The 22,446-nt window shown below is 39.0% G+C and overlaps 2 protein-coding genes across 4 annotated transcripts; one reads left to right on the top strand and one right to left on the bottom strand.

Moving 5' to 3' along the window:
* The first annotated feature begins 586 nt into the window (after positions 1–586).
* On the top strand, positions 587–21,747 carry LOC120894406 (neuropeptide F). Of its 3 annotated transcripts, none has more exons than XM_040296955.1 (5): positions 587–715; positions 2,823–3,046; positions 20,760–20,879; positions 21,126–21,183; positions 21,273–21,747. In XM_040296955.1, the coding sequence occupies exons 2-5, from the start codon at positions 2,868–2,870 to the stop codon at positions 21,303–21,305; spliced, it is 390 nt and encodes a 129-aa protein (XP_040152889.1). In that variant the 5' UTR covers positions 587–715; positions 2,823–2,867; the 3' UTR covers positions 21,306–21,747. The 3 variants fall into 3 exon arrangements, with proteins under 3 accessions (XP_040152889.1, XP_040152888.1, XP_040152890.1); XM_040296954.1 differs by having other exon boundaries at positions 21,262–21,747; XM_040296956.1 differs by lacking the exon at positions 20,760–20,879.
* LOC120894405 (putative transporter svop-1) lies at positions 4,946–19,790 on the bottom strand. The gene is given in 7 exon segments (XM_040296953.1): positions 4,946–6,185; positions 6,187–6,270; positions 6,347–6,770; positions 6,874–6,995; positions 7,064–7,226; positions 19,256–19,417; positions 19,489–19,790. Coding segments are annotated over 7 exon segments (1,572 nt in total). The 5' UTR covers positions 19,601–19,790; the 3' UTR covers positions 4,946–5,680.
* Positions 21,748–22,446: the final 699 nt, after the last annotated feature.

Below are 22,446 nucleotides of genomic sequence, written 5' to 3'. Positions count from 1 at the left end.
TCCCATTAGCTCCTCGAGATCGCTGATAGGACAGCGTTCGCCTTTTCACGAATTAATTAACTTTCCAAATCGATGCAAGTGCGCTAAGAAATCCGATAGCACGCAACCGATCAACAAGTTGGTACTCACTATTTCAGCCACTCACAAGAGCATTTCATACCAACCAATATTCTTTCTCTTTTCGTTTCTCTGCAAATCTTACAACCTAGGCTTCAAATTTCTTGAATCTGTAATCTCTTTTCACCGTCAAAGGGCATTGGGTTGGGTCGTCCTAGTACGCGCAACAGAGGAAAAGTTATTTATCAGCGCGTGAAACCCTGCGCGGAAACTCTTTTCCTCTCGATAGCTCAACTAGTGAGTATTTTACACTGGGCCTGGTAAAAACATAGCACACTGCACAGCACACCTCAACATAAGGACATGGAGAGAGAATGATTTCTCATCAACTCGTTCACAGTTAGGGCAAAAAAAACTTTCTAAAAACGGTTTGGAGAGAGTTTGTGTTGCTTACACTCCCAACAGGATCACACCGCTGATGACACTTCCGGTGAGAATAAATCGCGTATAAAAAGCTGGTCTGCATGCGGTTCCGGCGTTAGATCGAAATATTCGTTTGAAGAAAACATTCGGTGCTAATAGTGCTTGTCTAAATAGTGAAAGCGTACATTCTGCGTTTCATTCATTCATCGCAATCTACTTACGTGACAGTTAAAAGGTGATTCTTTACATTAAATATTTTACCATAAGTTCAATGTGAAGTTAACAAACACATTTATTTGAAAAAAATAGTTTGGTTTCACTGCATGTTAGCAAATAATGACAAGTTGACGTGCAGATAATATTTATCATTCTTCATGCTCAAAACAAATTTTGAAGTGTCTTATGTCACTATTTATTGAATGTATTGTGTTTTTGTGAATAATATAGTGAATTTCATTTGTGGCTACATATTTTTATTAATCAAAAAATAAAAGATTCTCTTGAGTGTGCTTTAGCGCACTCGAGTATTTTATCATAATACATTTCATCATAAACATACAAATCTTTTGTAGTTCTCTTTTGTAAAAGTAAATGCAAGATATCATTATTAAATGATAACCATCTGTTTTTTTTGTTTTTGCTCTTCTAATAGTCTGGTGGTTCGAGCTTGCGCTACGTTGTTAAGCAAATATTGATAAATAATACAAACACATCGATTGTCATGATAAATTTGATGATAACATTTTTCAAGCCTACATGCACGCATATTTATATTCATGCATGTACGTTTTTACACAATCCTTACGCATGTATACCACATCATATACATTCTTCACGATCACAACTCCGTCCAGCTCCGGTCCCAACAATATTAGTTTTGTTCTTGTTGGTCGATGACGTTAATAACGCTGTTAAACTTCCACCGAATTCACATAGCAGAATTTTACGTTTCATTTGGTAACGATTCATCGAGATTCTCCTTCATGCTAAATCTTCTGCAAACGATAGTTTTTTACGCAATACGAGTCTTTCTAAGTGTTTACAATTCATGAAGTGCTAATCATAACTTAATATTACGCATAAACAGTCCATATTTGTTTAGAAACCTTGGTCATGCCCCCAAAAATAGGTAAACAGAATTTCCCTTCCCCAGTGGAAAGGAAGGTCATTGCCAAGCTTGATGAGTAATAGCTAATTAAATATTTCACTAGTTTCTCTGTGAATTCCTGCATACATTGCCCAAATACAATCGCACAAGAAGGCTATCAAATGGTATTCAACAATAAGTCATGCACGGCAAACGCGTAACAATTGTTTGACAGTAATTACATCACTCATACGATCATGACGTCGTTATATGCAAAAATATTCAACTAGAGTTTATGAAAAATCACAAAACATTGATGGAAAAGTTTCATGACGTTAGCATCTAAAAATGTGGGTGAAAAATCACAAACAAAATACAAGACTGTCATTTTTTTTCACCTCTGATTATTATGACAATAATAATTAGTAATGATATGTATTTATAGTGGTACACAATTTATAGTGTTCCACATGTATGGCTTCTTAAAAATAGTGTTATGATAAATGAAGTATAATATACACTTTACTAATTTATATGCAAATATGTTAATTTGCCACATTTGAATTCCAACTTTTTTTGTTGGACCAGTGTACCATATGTATGCCCTGAAGACTCAACAATCGGCCACAAGCTTCGTGTTTGACCACGACAGTATTATGCAAGAAATGTGTTTTCTAGCCGTTGTGAAAGCTCCCGGTAGTTCAAAATATGAGTTACATGACGGTTCCTTGGTAGCAACATTAAAATCTAAGATAAGACACGTCCTTTTCGTTTACTAAATATTAAACATTAAACATACACAGAGCACAAAGTGTGATACAAGTAAAAGACCCCGCCATATAATTAATTCCATACATAACATTTAGGGCAGCACATCGGCCAATCGCCATAACACCATCTCCATCTAATGAACAATCTCACTTATAAATTTAATATTGTAAAACTGTCAGTAAAGTTTTTAGTTTAACATTTTTAATTAGGATTAAAAACCAAGAACTTAAGGCAATACAGCATTTTCGGACCGTTCCTCCTAAATAATAAAAAGCAAGAACTTCGATTACGATTTATGTTCATGCTTCAGGGAAATCCACAATTTATGAAAGGCATTAATATAAAATGTGGTGATTATATTTTCTTTTTTGTTTGATTGCTATTTCATTGGTGTAACGTCGTAGAATCTTTTTCTTTGTACATTCCTTTTTTATCCATCCCATGGGCTTGGCTCTAACAGGACTTGCTTTTCTATCTCTTACAGATATTCTAGGTTTCTGAGCGATCATTCATACACTAGATCTCGACGATGGCGTCAGGCACTTTTACTCAGCGTTTGCTGGTGGCTCTTATGATATTCGCCCTGATTGCCGACCTTAGCACACTAGTTGCAGCCCGACCGCAAGATAGTGACGCTGCCTCTGTAGCTGCCGCAATTAGATACCTCCAGGAGCTTGAAACTAAGCATGCCCAACATGCTAGACCCAGGTTAGTGCTCGAAAGGTTGAAATTATGCACCACCTACTGCTTTCTTCGTGAGAGGGGTTACGATATGTCGCTTAATAATCCCCACCAACCGTGTTGTCAGTTGTTCATAGGGCGTTGCCTTAAAGCATCCGCAATCATCCTTGAGTCTGGTCAAGGCTGGCAAGCCGTAAATAAACTCACTCACATTAATAACGATGACAGGTCAGGGTGCGTGTGCTTCACGGTATCCTCCGTAACAACGAAGGAAATAACATTTACATGCGATCTTTCTACTCGTTTGCCTTTTTTGTTGATTCGGTGCTTCCGGAGTACATAATGTCGCTTAACCTTCTTCTTCCATTTAGAGATGGTTGTCCTTCTTACACACACGTAATAAACAGGCAATTGTACACAAGTGTAATAGGTTGTCTCGAATTCAACCAGCGGGGGCATACGAATACTAGTTTTCCTGGGTTTTTACATTCTTTCCAATTCGTTGACCTTTTGCTCTCACTATTGAAGAATCGCGTCGTGGCAACGATTACGTACTATCAGTATATTTGTTCCTTTTTTCATGAAAGTGCTGGCATTCTTTGCAGCTGCAGATTCACTCATTTTTCTTTTTTATTTACATCGGTTTACTTTACTCTGACCTACGTTGATTGAAACATCTTACGAAAGGTCCGAAAACAGCAAATCGAAACATTTACTCATTGCACATTCTGGGATGAGCGATTACGGAAGGCTAAGTAACCCACAAACCGGTCATCGGCCAAGTTAAAAAATATTTACAATGCTGCTGTCCGTTCCTACTCGTATCGGAAGAAGATTGCAGTGTCTGACCTACAAGATTGCACTGTCTTTAAGTTGCCACACCGCATTCTCCCCGCTGCTAGATGTGTTGATGATATGTCGATCACCTCTAGCTGTTATTGTTGTTATTGTAACCTTTTCATACAAATTCAAATTACTGGCTCTTTAACAAGTTCGGCGGTAATCTTTCATTGATGTGGTAATCATAGAGTTTCATCATGGTTCTCTATTCTGCAACATTTTTCGCACTACTTACAACTTTAAGTAATTTTTTTCATCGTAATTGAATGAAATTTAATGGGTTAATTGAATGAAAACCCATGTTTGATTAAATACATGAGTATTAAATCATTTAAAAAAATTAAAAAAAATTCTGAAGACTGCGACTAAGTTATATTTTAAGTAAAACTAATGAAACGATGAGACATATGATAGTGTTTGGGGAGAGGGGGGGTGGTTTACCGAATTTAAACCTTTTTAGTGTTTCTTGGCCTGCCTGTAACACTAGTGGGATTCACTGACTAAGCTTTCAGTGACTTATTGATTACGTAGTTAGTCGTACGTATGGGAGCACGGTCCATTCAGGGCTTGCACCCATGACGGGCATGTTGTTGATGATTATAACACGAGAACAACCTTTATCTTTCTCGTTTTCCCCCGTGGTAACATGAAGAATTTGTGTTTAAATTGTTTTTTTTATTAAATAGATAATAAAAACACAAATTGAAAGGCAATATTTTTTATTTTAAAACAATAAAATATTGTATGGCATTACAGTAAAGTACTGAAGATATGTAAATTTACTTGGACAATGATAATACTACTAGGGAATATTTTTTATTTATATATGCTAAATTTGCTTTTTTTAATATGAAATATAACTAATTGGTTATTTGCAGTGCATTGTTTGCCTTTGAAGCCTACATTTAAGCACCATTCCGCAGTTTGGGTTGCCCTGATCTTGTATTACTAGAAAGAGTAATTAAAACAATACTTATGATCTCATACATTCGACGCAAATGAAAACTGTACGCCAATTCATGTGCATTCAATGTTAAATAATATAAAGTAAAACTTTATTTTTAACAACAATAAAAACAAGCTTTGAAGATTTGTTATTATTTTCTCATATATTATTTTAAGATTCGAATATTTCCCTTTCTAATCATAACATTATCAAATAGAACTTATCTCATAAAGCACATTTTTGAAATAACATTCTACAACAAAACTTTTGATCGCGTCGTCTTGTGTCCCTGTTGTATCACAAACTCGGCTTTCCTTTGAATGGATAAAAAAATAAATCAATACGAACTTCATGTCATGCAAGAACGCGTACGCATAACAATATCGGATGATGTGACGTCCCACCAACCGTGTTATATGATATTCGAAGAAGTGGCCACAAAACCAAGAAGTAAAAGAATCGCAGTATTTGGGGAATAAACGATACTGATCTCGCGCAAAATCAAAACAAATCCATTGCCTGCTGTACCGTTTGATGTCGTTCCAACTCCGTTTGATAATGTCAACCGAACCTACTGAAACTACTTGCATGTTATAAAGCCACCATCAAAATTGATTGTAAAATGCAGCTTTTTTATCATTGAGTACGAATGAGGCATAAACAAGTTATTCTTATGTTTTATTTGTGTACTCATATTTGTGTACCGTCTATTCAAATTGGGTTGTTTTACTACACAAATTTGTCACTAAGCAATACGGCTGAAGCCGTTCCTTCTGAATATAAAATTAACACTAAGGTGCAATATTTTTCATTACTTTTAGTGCTACAATTGACAAACATATTAGATCGTTCGTTGCTTAAAGCTAAAGTGTCTATTAACTGGGCAAAAATAATGTTAGAACGGCGCAGATAATTGAACCGCTGGCAAATAGATAAAATGTTAGCGTACAGTTTTCCTCCAAGATAAGTCCCACTAGGTTACTTCCGAAAACACTGCCTAGCCGTCCCATCATCAGGCTCAAACAAACGGCCATCGCACGAACATTCGTTGGAAATATTGATACAGTTGCGCCGTTAAGAATAGAAATTGATGTACCAGCAAATACCAAAAACGAGCAAAACAGTGCAATAGTGATGTAGGGGTTGGCTACAAACTGCAACACAATCCCAGAACATCCGGAAAAGAATAAATTGAATGCTACCAAACACTTACGTCCTAGCTTGCGCATTAGTACCGACATAGCTAGATACACCACTGTATACAATATACCCAAACTAATAGCGTAGATGAACACACGTTCATTGATATTGTCATTGCACGCTTCATCGATGATTGTCTCAGCATTCAATATGTAGCCAGGGTTTGCTGATACTTCGAGGTGCTTCGCAGACAGAAATATCTGAAACGTTTGTTGTAGTTAGACGATTAATTATATCTGGAAACCAAAGCCCCATTCCAGCTGAACTGAAATACAAATCAAAACAAATCATGTTGCAAATTATTTTTAGATTTCATTAGCCGTCGTCTTAAATGTACTTACACTACAAACAGTCCAAATTGCACCACGCAACAAATGACGAAGTTAATAACGTTCTGTTTCTGAAAGAGTGGAACCGTTTGGTTCCATACGCTACACGCAACTTTCCAGCAACTACCGGTCCTTTTGAGTGACGTACTGCGATCTTTTTGTCCCGCTTCAGGCGCTATATGTTTAACGGCAAAATCATCCACGGCTGCATGGGGATGATTCTCTAGATACAACCGCAACAAAATCTCGAATGCTTCCGATTCTCGTCCACGCGAAAGGTAAAACTTTGGACTTTCAGGAAGAATCATTAACCAAAATGCTCCTATCAACGTGGGTATGGTGTACACAAAAAACAAGAGACGCCACGGTTTTATAGTGAGTTCCGTCCCGGGAATATCTAGCATCCAGTGCAACGATAGCACATACCATCCAGCAGCTGTTGTAAGAAGAGCACGATACATAGTATAAGAAATCATCAAGTAAAAAATAAATTCAGTCAAAATCTCTATTAACTCGTACGTGTTATTGTGAAAACTAACTTGCTGTAAAAACGGCAGACAGTCCCACTGCAGTGCTTGCATAAGTTATTACCAGGGTACGGTTTGCTGTTTTGAAAAATTCTCCCAGATAGGCGAATATGGTAGCCGACGGTGCAGAAATGCTAAAATTAAAAAGAACAAAAACAAACCATGTGAATTGACGATCCGACGATATTCGATATACACTTACAAAACTCCCACCAGAAAGCGCATAACCACCATCATTGTGTAGTTGATGGATAAACTGGACACCAGAGAACAGACTGCGGTTAACAGCAGTGACACGATTAGCGTCCTACGACGACCTTTTGTATCTGCAATATAACCCCAGAAGTGTGACGAAACGATAATGCCTGGATGTAAAGGAAGGAAGAATACAAAAAAATAGAATGAGTTTGGTTCCTTTATCCCGCATATAGCTTAGTGGCATTCAACGGCAAAAGGTGTGAACATCTAGCAACGTTGACTGCATTAAACAGTCAAAATTAACGCAGCATGAAATTGGTTCTAAAGTTGTATGTAGTTTATGTGCTCGAGAGCAATATATATTAAACGATTTTGTATCTTAAAAGTTCCCTTGCATTTTCTAACTGGAACGAATCAATTTAACAAAAAAAGAAGAATGTGATAAGTTATTTATTTATTTATTTATTTATTTATTTATTTATTTCTCATTTAGTATCTTGCATAGATTTGCTGGAACACGTACTTATATAATAAATCCTTAATTCATCTACAAACTTAGCTACAGCGCTATCAATAAGGAAACGAGAGACAATTGGTTTTAAACTGAGCTAAACTAATATTGAAGTCGAAGAATCTTTGGTATTTGTTGAAGCTATGTATCATTTGGTTAATAGGCGGATTGTAGGAATGTGCAGATCTTGATAACGTAGGTCTTAACAGCTCACGTATCCTGAGAGGTCGTTCAGGAGCAGAAAGATTCAGCTTTTCAAGCAGGTAGGGAGAGTCTATGTCCCCACTGATTAACTTCGCGACAAAAGTAGCTTGCAATGCCCGACGTCTATATTCTAAGGTTTGTAGACCAAGAAGCATGCACCGTGACAGGTAATCTAAATGTTGTGATGAAGCCCATTGTAATCGGTGTATTGCTATTCTGGAGAATCTTTTTTGTATGCTTTCTATCCTAGCCGTCCACACGTGCAGGATGGGGAGAAAAGAACTGAATTAGACTCTAGGATGGAACGTACTAATGCGGTATATAATGCTTTCAGACATATTGGATCTTTTATCTCAAGAGTTTGCCTGATTACAAATCCTAACATCCTATTGGCCTTGCTAATAATATAATGGTAATGCTCGCGAAAGGATAGTGATGAATCAAGGATCACACCAAGATCCCTGACTGATGACACGCGAGACAAATTGTAATTGTGCAATGAGTAACAAAAGTTGAAAGGGTTTCGTTTCCTGCTGAATGTAATCGCGCTGCATTTATCCACACAGAGGCTTAGTTGGTTTGCCACACACCAATTGCTGAATAGGTTGAGATTGTTCTGGAGCGCGAAACAGTCATCGATTGACCTGATAACTGAAAAAAGTTTAATATCATCAGCATAAAGTAGTACAGAATGTTTTGGGAGAATAAGAGTCACGTCGTTTATGTAGAGTGTTAATAATAGCGGCCCCAAGTTGCTGCCTTGGGGAACTCCCGACGTATTTGTGAATGGTTGCGAAAAGATGTTATCTATTACAGAATACATTCTGTCCATAAGATATGATTTTAACCAATCGATGACAAGAGGTGAAAGCTGTGCGAGTTTTGCAAGAAGGATGTTGTGATTGATGCTATCAAACGCAGCTTGGAAATCAGTGTACACTGTATCCATTTGATATTCCGATTCAAACGATGTATGACATTCCGAAACGAACTGAGCTAATTTGGTGGTTACAGATCGTTTAGGTACGAAACCATGTTGATCAACCGATATGTAATTGAGACATGACATAAGCAACAGCAACAGAAAAGCAACAGCAACATTACGAAAATACACATTGTTACAAAAAGAATAATTGTGTTTCCAGTACACTGATGTACTAATGTATCAAATACGAGTGAACAATTTATTCAACCGCATATCCTCGGTGTGGAACAGTGTGTTCGAGAATTGTGCCGGAAATTCAGCATTGCATCCGATGAATTCAGGTATCATCAACGTTTTCAGGTAAAGTCAACGTTTTCAAGCATCATACCGTAGTCTTGGCATCAGTGGCGGATTAGGGGAATCGGGGGCCCTAGGCGGGGAATCGGTCACAGGCCCTAAAATTGATGCCGAAATGGGGCGAGGGGTGCAAATGGTTCTCCAGCCACGGGGAACCATCGACCATCTTTCTGGGGGCCCTTGTCGCTTATACTCTGTCCACTTGCAGATACTACAGACTAGAGATTTTCCCCTAAATCGGCGGGGCCCCAGACGACCACCTAATCCGCCTACCGTTAGATCCGCCGCTGCTTGGCATTGGCTAAGACTGATTCTGCAAGGGGTTCTGCAGTCTTGAGATGAAACATGAAACCCTTTATTGTTATAATATCATTCAAGTATTAGGTACTCGGAATGAGCACCATTTTTTTTAATTCAATTTTTTTTTGTATGGAAAAACGTTCCAACTAAAAAGCACATATTCAATAGTTGTCAGGAAATCAAAGTTAACCCTCTCACTGATATCCAAAAACACATCATATTCCAGGCAACCGGGCTACCCGGGTAGCCAGCGAATTTGGAAGCTTATAACTTTTGAATGCGCAATCCAATATCGATGCAATATTAGGATGAAAATTAAACAAACTAATGCAGTTTCTATAGCTGTGCATAAATTGATTCAACTCGCTACCCTTTGTTAGTTATAGCTTTTCAAAGTTGACAGGATTTTTTTGAAAAGATCTACAAAATGTAAAAAATATTTTTTCAGTACTTTACAAAATTTTCACAGCAAAATTGCTCTAGTAGTTTGGAAAACTGTATGTTGCACGTCTCTTATATTTTTTTACATTTTTTTACAAGGAATTAAAAATATTAATGAGTTTCCATTTGAATAAAAACCGTTACTTTATGATCGATCGATAAAATTTAATTCTAATAATCAGGTTAATTATACCCAAAAAATACTACGAAAAAATCCATTGGAAGATGGACACACATATTCCAAATTTCAAGTCAATCAGATTCCTAGAATTAGAGAAATGAGCAATCAAATTCGATACGGCTACCCGGATAGGCGGTTGCCTGGAATAGGGTTAAACCAATGAGTTTAGATTGTATTACATAGTTGGCAGGCAATTGGTAACTCTCCACGATTGTAACGATTGTTTGATGTTGAATCTTTGCTCTTCAACTGTCAAAAAAAGATTCGCGAACAGTTTTGCGTTTCCATAGCACGATTCTTCATAAGATTCGAAAATGGCGATTTTATGAACGTATACACATTCTTTTTCTTCGGCTAAACAACCGTTGTCGGACAAGGTCTGCCTGTACCCACTTGAGGAGTTGAATTTCAGTGACTTATGGATTACCCCCCACAGCAGAAGAGTCAGTCCTACGCATGGCGGCACGGTCTATTTGGGGATTGAATCCATAACGGAATGTTGTTAAGTCGTACGAGTAGAAGATTGTACCAAGAGACCGGCTTCGTCATTAACACTTATCTTTACCGTTTAGAAATCACTGAAACCCTTTACACGAATGTTCTCCATTGGAACCAAAATAATTTCAAAGTTTCTTCCAGTTTGTGAATTTTTCACTTAATAATATACAGGTATTCCCCGATATACGCGATTTCACTATACAGGTATTCCCCGATATACGCCATACTGGATATACGCAATTTTGCTTTACGCTATTTTCTAAATTTGACAGTTCTTCGAGCACATTGTACTGATTTGATTCATCAATAGTCAAATGCAAAATAAATTAGAATTTTTAAAACCATTTAAAAAGGTGCAACATTGTAATCTTCAGTTGAAATCAGATCAAATAACTAATTAGTGACTAAAACCTACCACTTCAAGCAAGATTATACGAAAATGAGCTATAATTAGACTGAAAACCTCGAAATTCGAGATACGCTATTGCCTCCAGTCCGCATTAACCCCTGAATTTTGACATTCTTTTTTTAAAAAAACCACAAAAATTGAAATAGTAATCTTTTAGACAAATAACTTCTTCTTTTTTTTTTGGCTCAACATCCGTTATCGGTCAAGGCCTGTCTGTATCATCTACTACTTGTGGGCTCGGCTATTAGTGACTTATTGATCCCCCACATAGCAGGATAGTCAGTCCTACGTATGGCGGCACGGTCCATTTGAAGCTTGAACCCATAACGAGCATGTTGTTAAGTCGTACGAGTTGACGTTCGACAAATAACACTGCAACAAAAATAATCAATGAATAAAAAACTAAGATTATTTAAAATACCATAAGATTTCGAGCAGATGATACTACTCACAACCCTCGCAATGTTTGACGGTCCCTTAGCTTTACCTATCAGATAGCCCGCATAAGTGGAGTAGTCTGCAAGCTCGCATGAGGTTTCCCAATTGCGACAACTTCAAACTGTCAGCGACCTCGCATGAAAGCAGCTTGTGAGGGTAAGCAGTTTGTTCGCCCATAGTTTCGGCAGTTATAATTATAGCATCCAGCGAAAAGTAAGAACAGCACAAATTGTAGCTTACGTAATACTATAAATTTGATATTTTTTTGCTTTTAAATCCACTAAAAAAACAGTAAATTATAATGCAGAAAAACTACAGTGAATACATTCAATGTCATGCAAGTAATGTAAAAATAACCAAAAATTTCAACAATATTCTAATAGTATATGGCACCTGATATCTCGCAAATTTTAGCGGGATTTTACCGGTCACTAGTCAAATAGTAAATTTCGCTGTGCGTTTCACCTTGGCCGACCGCTTAACTATTAACAGTAAATTCTCAACATATAGAATAGCTCAGAGCTAGTTAATTTAAATCTTTAAAAACGTGTGTCTCATTTTCAGTCGAGTTACGAAAAATTCTTTAATTCAAAACTTTTGTTCCTTAAGCCCAGTGGCGGAACAAGCCTCTTCGAGGCCCTAGGCGTTATGGTAGCCAGGGCCCCATAACAAAATCCTTCTAGGACGGAAGGGGGGGGGTGCAATGAAATTAATTTCTACACAACTTTAATATGCTCCATCACTTTAACATGCTTTTATTTATAAACTACTTAATTGCTTCGAATTACGGACCATTCAGGCAATCTTTCTTGAAGGGAAAAAAATATATTTTCAACAGTTTTTCTTCCACCGTTCCAAAAAATACTCATCTTATTTTATCGATATTTTCATTCATTTTTTACAGTTTAAAGCTCTTACGGACGTTTTCATTGTAAATCCTGACAGCAACAAATCACAATTTTGTTTCGGCTATCCGAAATTGAGTACTACATTAACAGTTTTCCTTCGAATTCTCGGCATAATTTTAAAGGTTTTTTTCTCGTTGAAATATGAGCATAACATGAAAAAAAAGATGTAACTTTTTTTTACCTTTAAAATGAATACCGGTGTAAGTACCTCAGTACATTTTGATCAGATTAAGATGAATTGTTGAAAAACTTACAATTCTACGCAAAACTACGTAGAATTTCTCGAGTGGTAAACTGACCAACAAAAAAATATTTATTTTTCGTGACATCAGATCTTACTAGGAATGTTTGCACGATACCATCCTTGTGGAGATTAAGCAGCACAATGTTTACATAATAACAAGCTGTCAAGGACTGCTTGAAAAGACGTCCGTAAATCCACCACATGGCGCCATGGATAGAGGGAAAGCGATAAATAGATACAATTGCGAGACAAATGGATTGCCGAAATGAAGACGAAGAAAATGAGAAGAAAGTTCATAAACGGTTGCGAAGAAAGATCAACTCAAGCAGATGGTCAGGAACAGCGAACCATCGCAAACCGTGATTAGTTGCGAATAAGAATCAATGAAATGCAGACCAACTATTGACATCATGGTATATAAAATTAAAAATCGGCATGGTCAGAGGCTGGCTAAGAATAAATTCAATTAAATTAACGTTCGGATTTGGAATCATTCCGTAATTTGAATCATAATGGTACCAATATGATATTTGATATTTATTAAATTCAACGGGACGTATGTGGCCTTCTCGAAGCGAGGTTACAAAATAGGCACACAAAACGATAAACGTGAAATTAAACGCAGTAAAAATAAATTAACACATAGTAGGCCGCCTAGCAGTCAGGTTAATGACGATCAAAATTAACATTAAATTCACGGTACATAAGTAGAAAGAGATCAAAGTCGCAGAAGCAGATTCAAATTTGTTCGAAAAGAGAAATTGCCATTGTTTTTCATTATCAAAAGTCATTTACAGGCTTAAGCTAAAAACAGTTTTTGAAACAGGATTCAACTCCAGCTCACAAAGCTTAAATCGTTCATCAGAATCGCTGATCTTGTCAACGCCTACTTGGGAACAATGCTACATCTCACTGAAAGAGTTTATTATATGCCTGGAATAAACTAAAACTCGCTGAACATGTCTATATAATCCTCGAAAACCTTGTAATCGAAAGTATGTTAAATCTTATTCTAGACGTGGTTATTGCAAATTTAATCTTATTGAATTAATTTGGTCTGATGAATAATTTAATTTAATTGCACTATATGTACCGAGCTTTTCTATTTAAAAATCATTTTCAATCCGCGGAACACAGGTTGGCGTTGGTTTAGACAACAGGCCTTGACCGACAACGGTTGTTATGTCAAAAAAAGAAGAAGAAGAAGTAGAAGAGTTACGACATGATTCGTAACAATTTATTGAAATAACACTGAATTTTGTTTGTACGGTTTGTACGGTACGGTTCCAACCATTAAAACTCAGCATTAGCAAAAGCTTATCAGAGATAGGAGAAAACTTTGAATAAAGGAATACAAATTCCCTGTTACAATGGATATTGTACCAATTGTTAAACGATCCACGTGTAAAAAATGTCATAAAACAAAGGACAAATGAGACATATAAAATAAAATATGAAATTATGACACAGGTCTCGCTTCACCTGATCCAGCCATCGAGTTCGCTGTGCTCCCCTGCGCCTTATGCCGAACTGGGGATCGCTGTTGAACACCTTCTTGGTGGGGCATGAGGCCGGCATCCTCATGACATGCTCCAGCCATCGTATCCTGCCAGCCTTCACCACCGTCAGGATGTTCGGTTCGCCGTACAGCTCAATAAGATCGTGGTTCATCCTTGTCCTCGAATACACTGCCAAAGATGGTCCGGAGGATGCGTCGCTCAAACACGCCCAGAGCGTTTGTATCCTCCGTTTGGATGGTCCAGGATTAGTGTCCGTAGAGCACCGGGCAAATCAATGTGCGATAAATCTCTCATTTCGTGGGGGCTCGAAGTCTTCTGGAACTCAGCAGTCGGTGACGCCCATAGTATGCACAATTCTCCTGCACAATTCGTCTCCGGATTTCGCTGCTGTTGTCGTTGTCCGAAGTAACGACCGTTCCAAGATAGCAGAACTCCTTTACTATCTTGAGATTGTCGTCGTCAACTAATACACTGCTTTCCAGATGGTCTGAGTCTCCGGCAAGCAGGTACTTCGTCTTCGTCGCATTGATTCTCAATCCAATTCTTGCTGCTTCAAGTTTGAATCGGGTGTACGCCTCACACACATTTGCTGTTGTCCTGCAGATGATGTCGATGTCATCCGCGAAGCCCAGAAATTGGAGAGACCGGTAGAGGATCGTTCCATGGATGTCGTTGACTAGCCCCGCGCTTCGTATGACACCTTCCAGGGCGATGTTAAAGAGCAGAAAGGAGAGTCCGTCACCTTGCCTCAGAGCCCTGTGAGATTCTAACGATTCCGACGTTCCGCACTGCACCCCATTCTCACTGCCACCATGGCCTCTAACAGCCGGATCAACTTCCCAAGGAAGTGGTACCGCTGCATGACGCTCCATAGCTCCTTCCGGTCTATGGTGTCGCAGGCCGCCTTAAAATCGATGAACAGGGGGGTGCGTAGGGATCTGTCGCTCGCGGCACTTCTGAAGGATCTGCCGTAGAGTAAAAATTTTGTCGGTGGTGGATTTGCCTCGAACAAACCCAGCTTGGTAGCTGCCGACAAAATTTGTAGCAACGGGCTCAAGTCTGCAGAACACGATCTTGGACAGGATCTTGTAGGTGGCATTAAGGACTGTGATGGCTCGAACATTCGAACAATCCAGCCTGTCGCCCTTTTTGTAGACTGGGTGAATGACACCCAGCTTCCACTTCTCCGGTAGTTCCTTCAGCTCCCAGATTTTCACGATCAGCACGATGCATTTCGACGAAAAGCCTCTCCGACCCCAATTTGAACAGCTCGGTCACAAGTCCATCACTGCCAGCAGACTTATTGCTCTTAAGCTTCTTGATGGCGCTGGCTATCTCGTCCAGAGATGGCGGGGCACCTCGTCGTCTGCATCGATGCTGTCGCTGTTTATACTGCTGTGCTGTTGCTTTGGTGGTTGCATTGTTCTGCCACTTGAGTCATCCTCTCTGGTCTCTGATCCATTCAGGTGTCCTTCGTAGTAGTACTTCCACCTTACGATCACCCTCCGCTCGTCCGTCAGGAGATTTCCTTCCGCATCCCGGCATATTGCGGATTTAGGAGTAAACCCACTCCATGCCTTCTTCAATCTCCTATAAAACAAGTGGGTGTCCCTCGACTGAGAAAGCTGCTCCATCAGCTGTTCATCTGACTCTTCAAAACGGCACTGTTTGGCCTGGAAGAGTAGGGTTTACTGTTTCCTCAGTCGTCTGTAGATCTCCACGTTCTGACGGGTTTCATGCCGTAACACGCGGGCGCGCGCTGCATTCTTCTCGGATGGTGCTCGTCTGCACTCTTCGTCGAACCATTCCTTTTTCTCTCTACGTGGTAAGCGGCCGATCTTGTGTTCGGCTGCGGTGCTGATGACTCGTTCTACCATATGCCAGTGGTCTGCGAGGGGCATCGCAGCGATGTTGTTGTCGGCCTGCTTCCCCGAGTGCTGTCGCATATCCCTCCACCACACTTCAACCGGTCCAGGTTGAGCCTTAGGAGTGGGCTGACTCCGTTGGTTGTTAACCACGGAGAGTTTCTGACGCAGCTTTACCATGACCAGGGAAATGGTCCGAGTCGACGTTTGCACCTCTATACGTTTTAACGTCGATAATATCCGAGAAGTGCCTTCCGTCAATCAGAACGTAGTCGATTTGAGACTTTTGATCACCCCTCGGGTGTCTCCAGGTGTAAATAATGCGGAGTGCATGCTGAAGGTGCTGCGGATGCTCATATGCTTGAAGGAGGCAAAGATTATCAGCCTAAGGCCGTTGTCGTTTGTCAGCTGGTGGACGCTGAAACTTCCGATTGTTGGTTTATATGCCTGCTCCTGCCCGACCTGAGTATTAAAATCTCCGATGACGACCTTCACGTCATGTTTAGGGCAGCGGTCGTACTCCCTCTCCAGCTGCGTATAGAAGACCTCCTTCTCGTCATCGATGCTCCCAAGGTGCGTACTGTGCACATTTATAATGCTCAGGTCGAAGAATCTGCCACGAATCCTTAACCTGCAATCCGTTCGCTGATCGGTCACCACTCGATCACTCTCTGTTGCATCGCACCCAGCACCATGAACGCAGTACCGAGCTCGCGCACCTCTTCACCGATCTGGTAGATCGTGTTGTTTATGTTTTTGTTTATTTGTCTATCGATGGACAGTAATGCCCTCTCGAACCATTGTTTACAATGTTTTACAATGTGTGGTTTATAATGGATTACAATAACAAAGAACATAAAAATGAGCACTATGGAACAAAATTTAACACAGAAACACGATCATTAAACTCAGTTGGCGAAATCCTCGGCTCAAAATCGTCGCTGACGGCGTTGAAAGCTCGGCACATGAGAAGGAACGGGTCCGAGGATCCAAATTGCGTTCTACGGTCGTCGAGGGCCAACATTACCCGAGTCCGGAGCGCCCTGGCAGGAACGTACAGGTTGATGGCAGCCAGTAGTGACGGAGAGTCAATACGGCCGTCGAGAACTCCGGTGTTGAACGACAACCTGGCTTTTCGTATTCGCTCACTTAGGGTAGGTAACCCGAGTAGTAAACACCTAGTCCGGTAATCGAGCCTTTGATTCCATGAGCGAAGTGCAAATCGTGTAATTTTGCGCTGGATTGATTACAGTCGTGCTAACGGACACGCTGCAGTTGGCCACCATACGATATTTGCATATTCCATCAACGACCGGATAAGTGAACAATAGAGCGCCTTGGTGCAAGGTATATCGTTCAGCTCGCGAGTCATATTGATAACTAGTCCTAGCACTCTATTGCTACTGGCTACTACGTGATCCAGCTGATCCTTAAATGCTAGTTTTTATCGAGCAAAACGCCTATATCTTTAACACATTGTTTTCGCGCCAAGGGCTGTCCATCAAGCGGATATATAATGATGGACAGCGAGAACGACTGAAAGTGATAACTGGGGATTTGTCTGTGCAAAGGGATAAAGCATTACGGTTGCACCAACACTGGAACTCATGCAATGAAGTTTGCAGTCGGGCGTGGTCTTCTGGTTCACGAAAAACACGAAAATTTTTCGCGTCATCAGCGTACAGTAGATGATTAACAGCCGGAAGGATCAACGTCGCGTCGTTGATGAAAAGAAGGAACAGCAAAGGACCCAGGTTGCTGCCCTGCGGGACTCCAGAAGATGCATGCACTGGATTTGACATGTACGGGCCTAACTTCACAGAATATTGACGATCGACCAGACCTCATCGAACGTAATTCGGGTCTTTACATCCTATGAGAGGGTTTTGCAGTTGCATGTCCCGAGCTTCCAATCGTAAGTCCTTTTTCCTTGCGTGGGTCTAGATCGATTGGTCCGATACGGTACTTTTTCTTGTCGATTATTCATTGCAGTGAAGTTTTTGCGAGGGTGGCTTGCAAGGCCTCTCCGCTGACCTCCAGTCTAGGCCGCGGGGCCATGGGGATTCTCAACGCTCATTTTCTCAAGCACTCATGAGTGCTCTTGAGAAATCCTCGTTCTCAGCGTTTGTCGAATCGGAACAAAATCGGTTTTGAGAATCTTGTGGACTTGTCTGTGTGGACGATGCAGCGATCGGCTAACTGAAATATGAGCAATTGTGCTATTTGTTTTTCGGCAATCACTTTGGAAAACGTATTCAATGTTTATAAAAGAAATTTTTTTAAAAAAATTGTGATCAAAAACTAAATTTCTATTTAAAGCTTCAAATAAAGCTTGAGTGGCTTTATCAGTTTCTCAGAGTGAAAAAAATTGAAGACGGCCACGAGCTCACGTCTGAGAACATGTTTTGAATGCTTGAGAAACTTAAATGCTTAAAGTGCTTGAGAATGTTTTCTCAGCTTGAGAATGCTCCGTGGCCCCGCGGCCTTACCGTTCTGTACGACGGGGACGTATTGAGTAGGAGTGGAGGAGGAGGTGGAGATTCTAAGTTGTAGAGGCTTCGGATCCACTTCCGTATCAGCAAGGTATTGCTACAATACTGCCAACAGAACTGATTATTTACTATGGGGAATGATTTTTTACTACTTTTAAGAATTTTATGAAAATTACACGTTTTGGCACTGGGTGAAAACGAAACAATTGACTGCTCAATAATATCAATAGTAGGACTTTTGTACAACATGCCCCAACCAACGTGACATTTGCTCAAAATTATTTTTTCCATATCTGCTCGACTAGTACTCGATACGCCTTAAATTGTGCATTTGTGTATGACCAAGTGTGTTGAATGCGTCAAGAATGTGTGTGTTCGTAAAATAAACTTTCTTCTATCGATGGACGAGGCCGTCTAGCTCATTTTTCATGCATAGTTTTGGTTTATGATGAAAAACAAAAGCTGATTTTGTGTGACATTTAAAAATCACTATTATTTAAGTATAAAATGGCTACATAATCAACTATAACGATATGAACATTAGCTATAGCAGTCAACGGAGGGGGTGGAATTGAGTCAATGTCGAAAGTTCACATTAACCGGGCCCCCTAGCCGGGACCCGTGGCGGCCGTCCAGTCCGCCCACCGTTAAGCCCGCCACTGCTTAAACAATTCGTCCTCTTTGAACCGTTCTTTCTGAAAAAAAGCCTCGTCTGATCACCGCGAACTAGACAAGTGCTCGAATCAGTATTAGGCAAATGCACATAATTAAAAATTAAAACCAAACTCAAGTAGAAATTAGCTATACTTCAGCTATCCTCGCCTTAATAAAAATATAACATAAATAAGCCTCCACATAAATACGGAGTAAAACACATTCATTCATTAACAGTCGAATACTTACCAGCAAAACTTACTCCAGTCAATATGCCTTTATCAGTGGCCGATAGATTAAGATCGCACTGTGCCGCTGGAATTACTATTGAAATACCCATTGTTTCATTCAAGACTGCCATCATTATTATAGAAGAAGCTATAAAGATCTGCAATGTGGTTTGACCAAAACCTGTCATTCCATCCAAAAAAGAAACAACAATTTTTATTTTTAGAAATGTTATTCTACCTCAAACTACCAACCTATAATATCTATCACTTCGTCAAAAGTATGAGTCTTTCCTGCAATATCCGGCATTGATACTTTGTTGCTATCGATGGTAAACACCGGAGAAGAAATATCTTCAAGACCCATCTTTCTGATTGTTGATTATAGTATGGCATTCAGTCACTGCCTCAACCGCGATGGTTCGAGATATGGTCTCACTAAAATAGGTACAGTAATCAGAGAGCACAATACTGCATTCACAAAATGCAGCACACTACACAAGTATGCGTCGACTACACAGCACAGGGTTTCCAAGATATCTAAAGACTAAACGATCTTATCCAGTAACTTAAATTAAGTTTCTTAAGATCAAATAATAGGCCATGTGTGCACCGCTTGTTGCTGACTGATGCGATAAGAAAGACAGTAGTTACTTAGCTTAATCTCTAGAAAACACAAAACGGAATACGGAAGCATGTCGTCAACTTCCTGTAACGCACGTTAGTAATGTTTGTCGTTGTGACAGTACGAATGTACACTTGATTATAAATGTTAATATCAACTTAAACACGCGCTTTTAAATGCAAACATGCATATGCACATGCAATAGTATGTTTTAAGGGAACTTGATTTTTTCCATAAGAAATGTTTGGAAAAATGTGGTTTATTAAAAGTAATAAATTTCAGATACAGTTCAATAAATCGATGTTAATAATAAGTCAGTGCTTATTGCGCTAATGAAATAAATCTATCCTGGCGTAAATTTAAAGGTAAACCTGTGTACAGATAGTCCCCGAGATACACGATATCTCTTATACGTGGTTTTCTAAATTTGACAGTTCTTTGAATAATTTGTACTGATTGGACACATAAATTGTCATATACCATATAATTTCGCTTTTAATCGAATGTTTAAAACTAATTCAAAAGGTTTGAAACTGTTAAATTCAGACAGAATAATATCAAATAATTAATTAAGTGGCTAAGACCATCCCCTGCGTGCAAAGTTACACGAAAATTAGTTATATTTAGCCTGGAAATCACGAAATTCGACTGACGCTGAAATTCGAGATACGCGGTATTTTGCGGCCGTTTACGGTCCCCATTAATCGTGTATCTCAGGGACCAGCTGTATTTCCTTAGATATGTTCTTTTTATTCACTTTCAAATTTGAATCTGTTTTACTTGTAAAATGAGCACACTTTTTAATTTATATTTCTATGTTTCATTCCGGGTTCTATGTTCTGTTAAGCTCGTGCCAGTTTTTCTCTCAAATTTCTGTGTGTGTCTTTGTGTTTTCTTGTAGGTTAATACGAAGTGAACTCCCTCCCAATATTAATGGTGTTCACTCGGGACTTGATAAAATTATTGGATATTTCATCTTAGAAGCTATCGACAGAGCACACTCGACTGACGCTAGACCCAGGTGAGCCGCTGTCACCAAGCCCGAACCAAACAAAAATGTTCTTTTCTTTGTAATGTCCTTTAACTAAACTCATTTTGATCGCTGCTATTTTGGGTATAATTTTATGCGGCCTGCTAGGCACACCAATGACAACTGACAAACATTTAAGATATGTTTAAATTACACCATTCGAAACTATTAGCTTACCCATCACCAAGGCAAATCGGTGTTACAACTTAAACTACCTTTGTCATCTTTGTCTTATAGATTCGGAAAGCGTGGTGGATATCTTAACCCGGCAATATTTGGGCAGGATGAACAGGAGGTAATATACATCTACCACACTTCCCATTTTAAATTATAGTCGATATTGTTATCAAGTTTGTTTGAATAAACACAACAGAATCTTTACAGGTTGATTGGCAGGATTCAACATTTTCGAGATGAACAGCTACCAACAAATATCTAGACATGAAGTCCTGAGATTGGACAGAAGCAACCCGCAGCATCATGTTTATCTCATCCCGTTAAACTACATTAATACTGCCTACGATATGATCCTGATCTATTTACTGCTTTTCTGTATCTTTTTTGCATTGAAGATATTGTGTTATTGAAATAATCAATTAAAGCCAATAATCCAGTAATCTTAACAGTTTAACCAGTTTTCGTTCGATAAAACTGCTTGACTTAATCTCGTTTAGGATGGAGTTACATTATGTATACAGCATTAAGTAACCTTCCGATTAACCTTTTCTAGATTAAAAAAAAAACAACTAAATTCACCTACAGTCACTTCAACTTCAATGTGGAGCAACTATCTGAAATGAACAAAAAACAGGACAAGAGAGAACAAAATAAACCTATTTATATCAATAATAGCTCAAAACATTGCCTATTTACGGACCATCTATATTTTATCACATGAAGAACAGTTTGAAACTACTCGCTGAAATTTAAACATTACGTTAGACAGAAGACACTATATTCAATAAATGTGTTATGCTTAGAGTAAATATCAATCCCAACAACAATGTGTATGATTTTTGCGAACTTTATTAGAATAATAATGAATACAACATGTGTAAGCTGCATTGAAAAACGCATCGTTAGATTATTTCGAAATTGCATTATACCAACTAAGTATAACAACAACCCTTCTCCTTGATTAAGCAGTAAATTTATTATTATTATTATTATTGCATGTTTTTTGTAATTGTAATGGCTTTCCAAATAACCAAGATACCGAAAACGCCACCAAACACTGTCAGTTTGGTGGGTTAAACCACACGGCCTCAGAAGCAGCCACTTCAATCTTGTTAAAGTAATTTTTTATACACGGGTAATTCATTTGCTAAACATGTTTGACCCCAATATGTGTTGAATTATGCAAAGGAAGCGATTATACGTGTGGGTTTAAGTTCGATTGTTGTAAAACATATTTGTGTGTATGTTTACATGCAAATGAACTCATCCATTTCGCAGGTAAGTGCACAGTTCATAGATTTATAATATTGCCGGAGTTATGCTGTGATGTAAGTGAATGAGTTAAAGTAATCGATGTGTTTCGATCGATGTGTGCAAAATC

This window comes from Anopheles arabiensis, chromosome 2, assembly GCF_016920715.1.
Source record: "Anopheles arabiensis isolate DONGOLA chromosome 2, AaraD3, whole genome shotgun sequence".
In the NCBI taxonomy this organism is placed as follows: Eukaryota; Metazoa; Arthropoda; class Insecta; order Diptera; family Culicidae; genus Anopheles; species Anopheles arabiensis.
Note: the sequence above shows the minus strand (reverse complement) of the source record. Positions and strands in the feature narration are given on the sequence as shown.

What these genes read in the sequence shown, in the direction of transcription:
- LOC120894406 (XM_040296954.1), top strand. Translation starts at nt 2,868, where the DNA reads ATGGCGTCAGGCACTTTTACTCAGCGTTTGCTGGTGGCTCTTATGATA. An exon ending in TCGACTGACGCTAGACCCAG is followed by an intron (nt 20,880 to 21,125) that starts GTGAGCCGCTGT and finishes TTTGTCTTATAG; the next exon opens with ATTCGGAAAGCGTGGTGGAT. An exon ending in TTGGGCAGGATGAACAGGAG is followed by an intron (nt 21,184 to 21,261) that starts GTAATATACATC and finishes TAAACACAACAG; the next exon opens with AATCTTTACAGGTTGATTGG.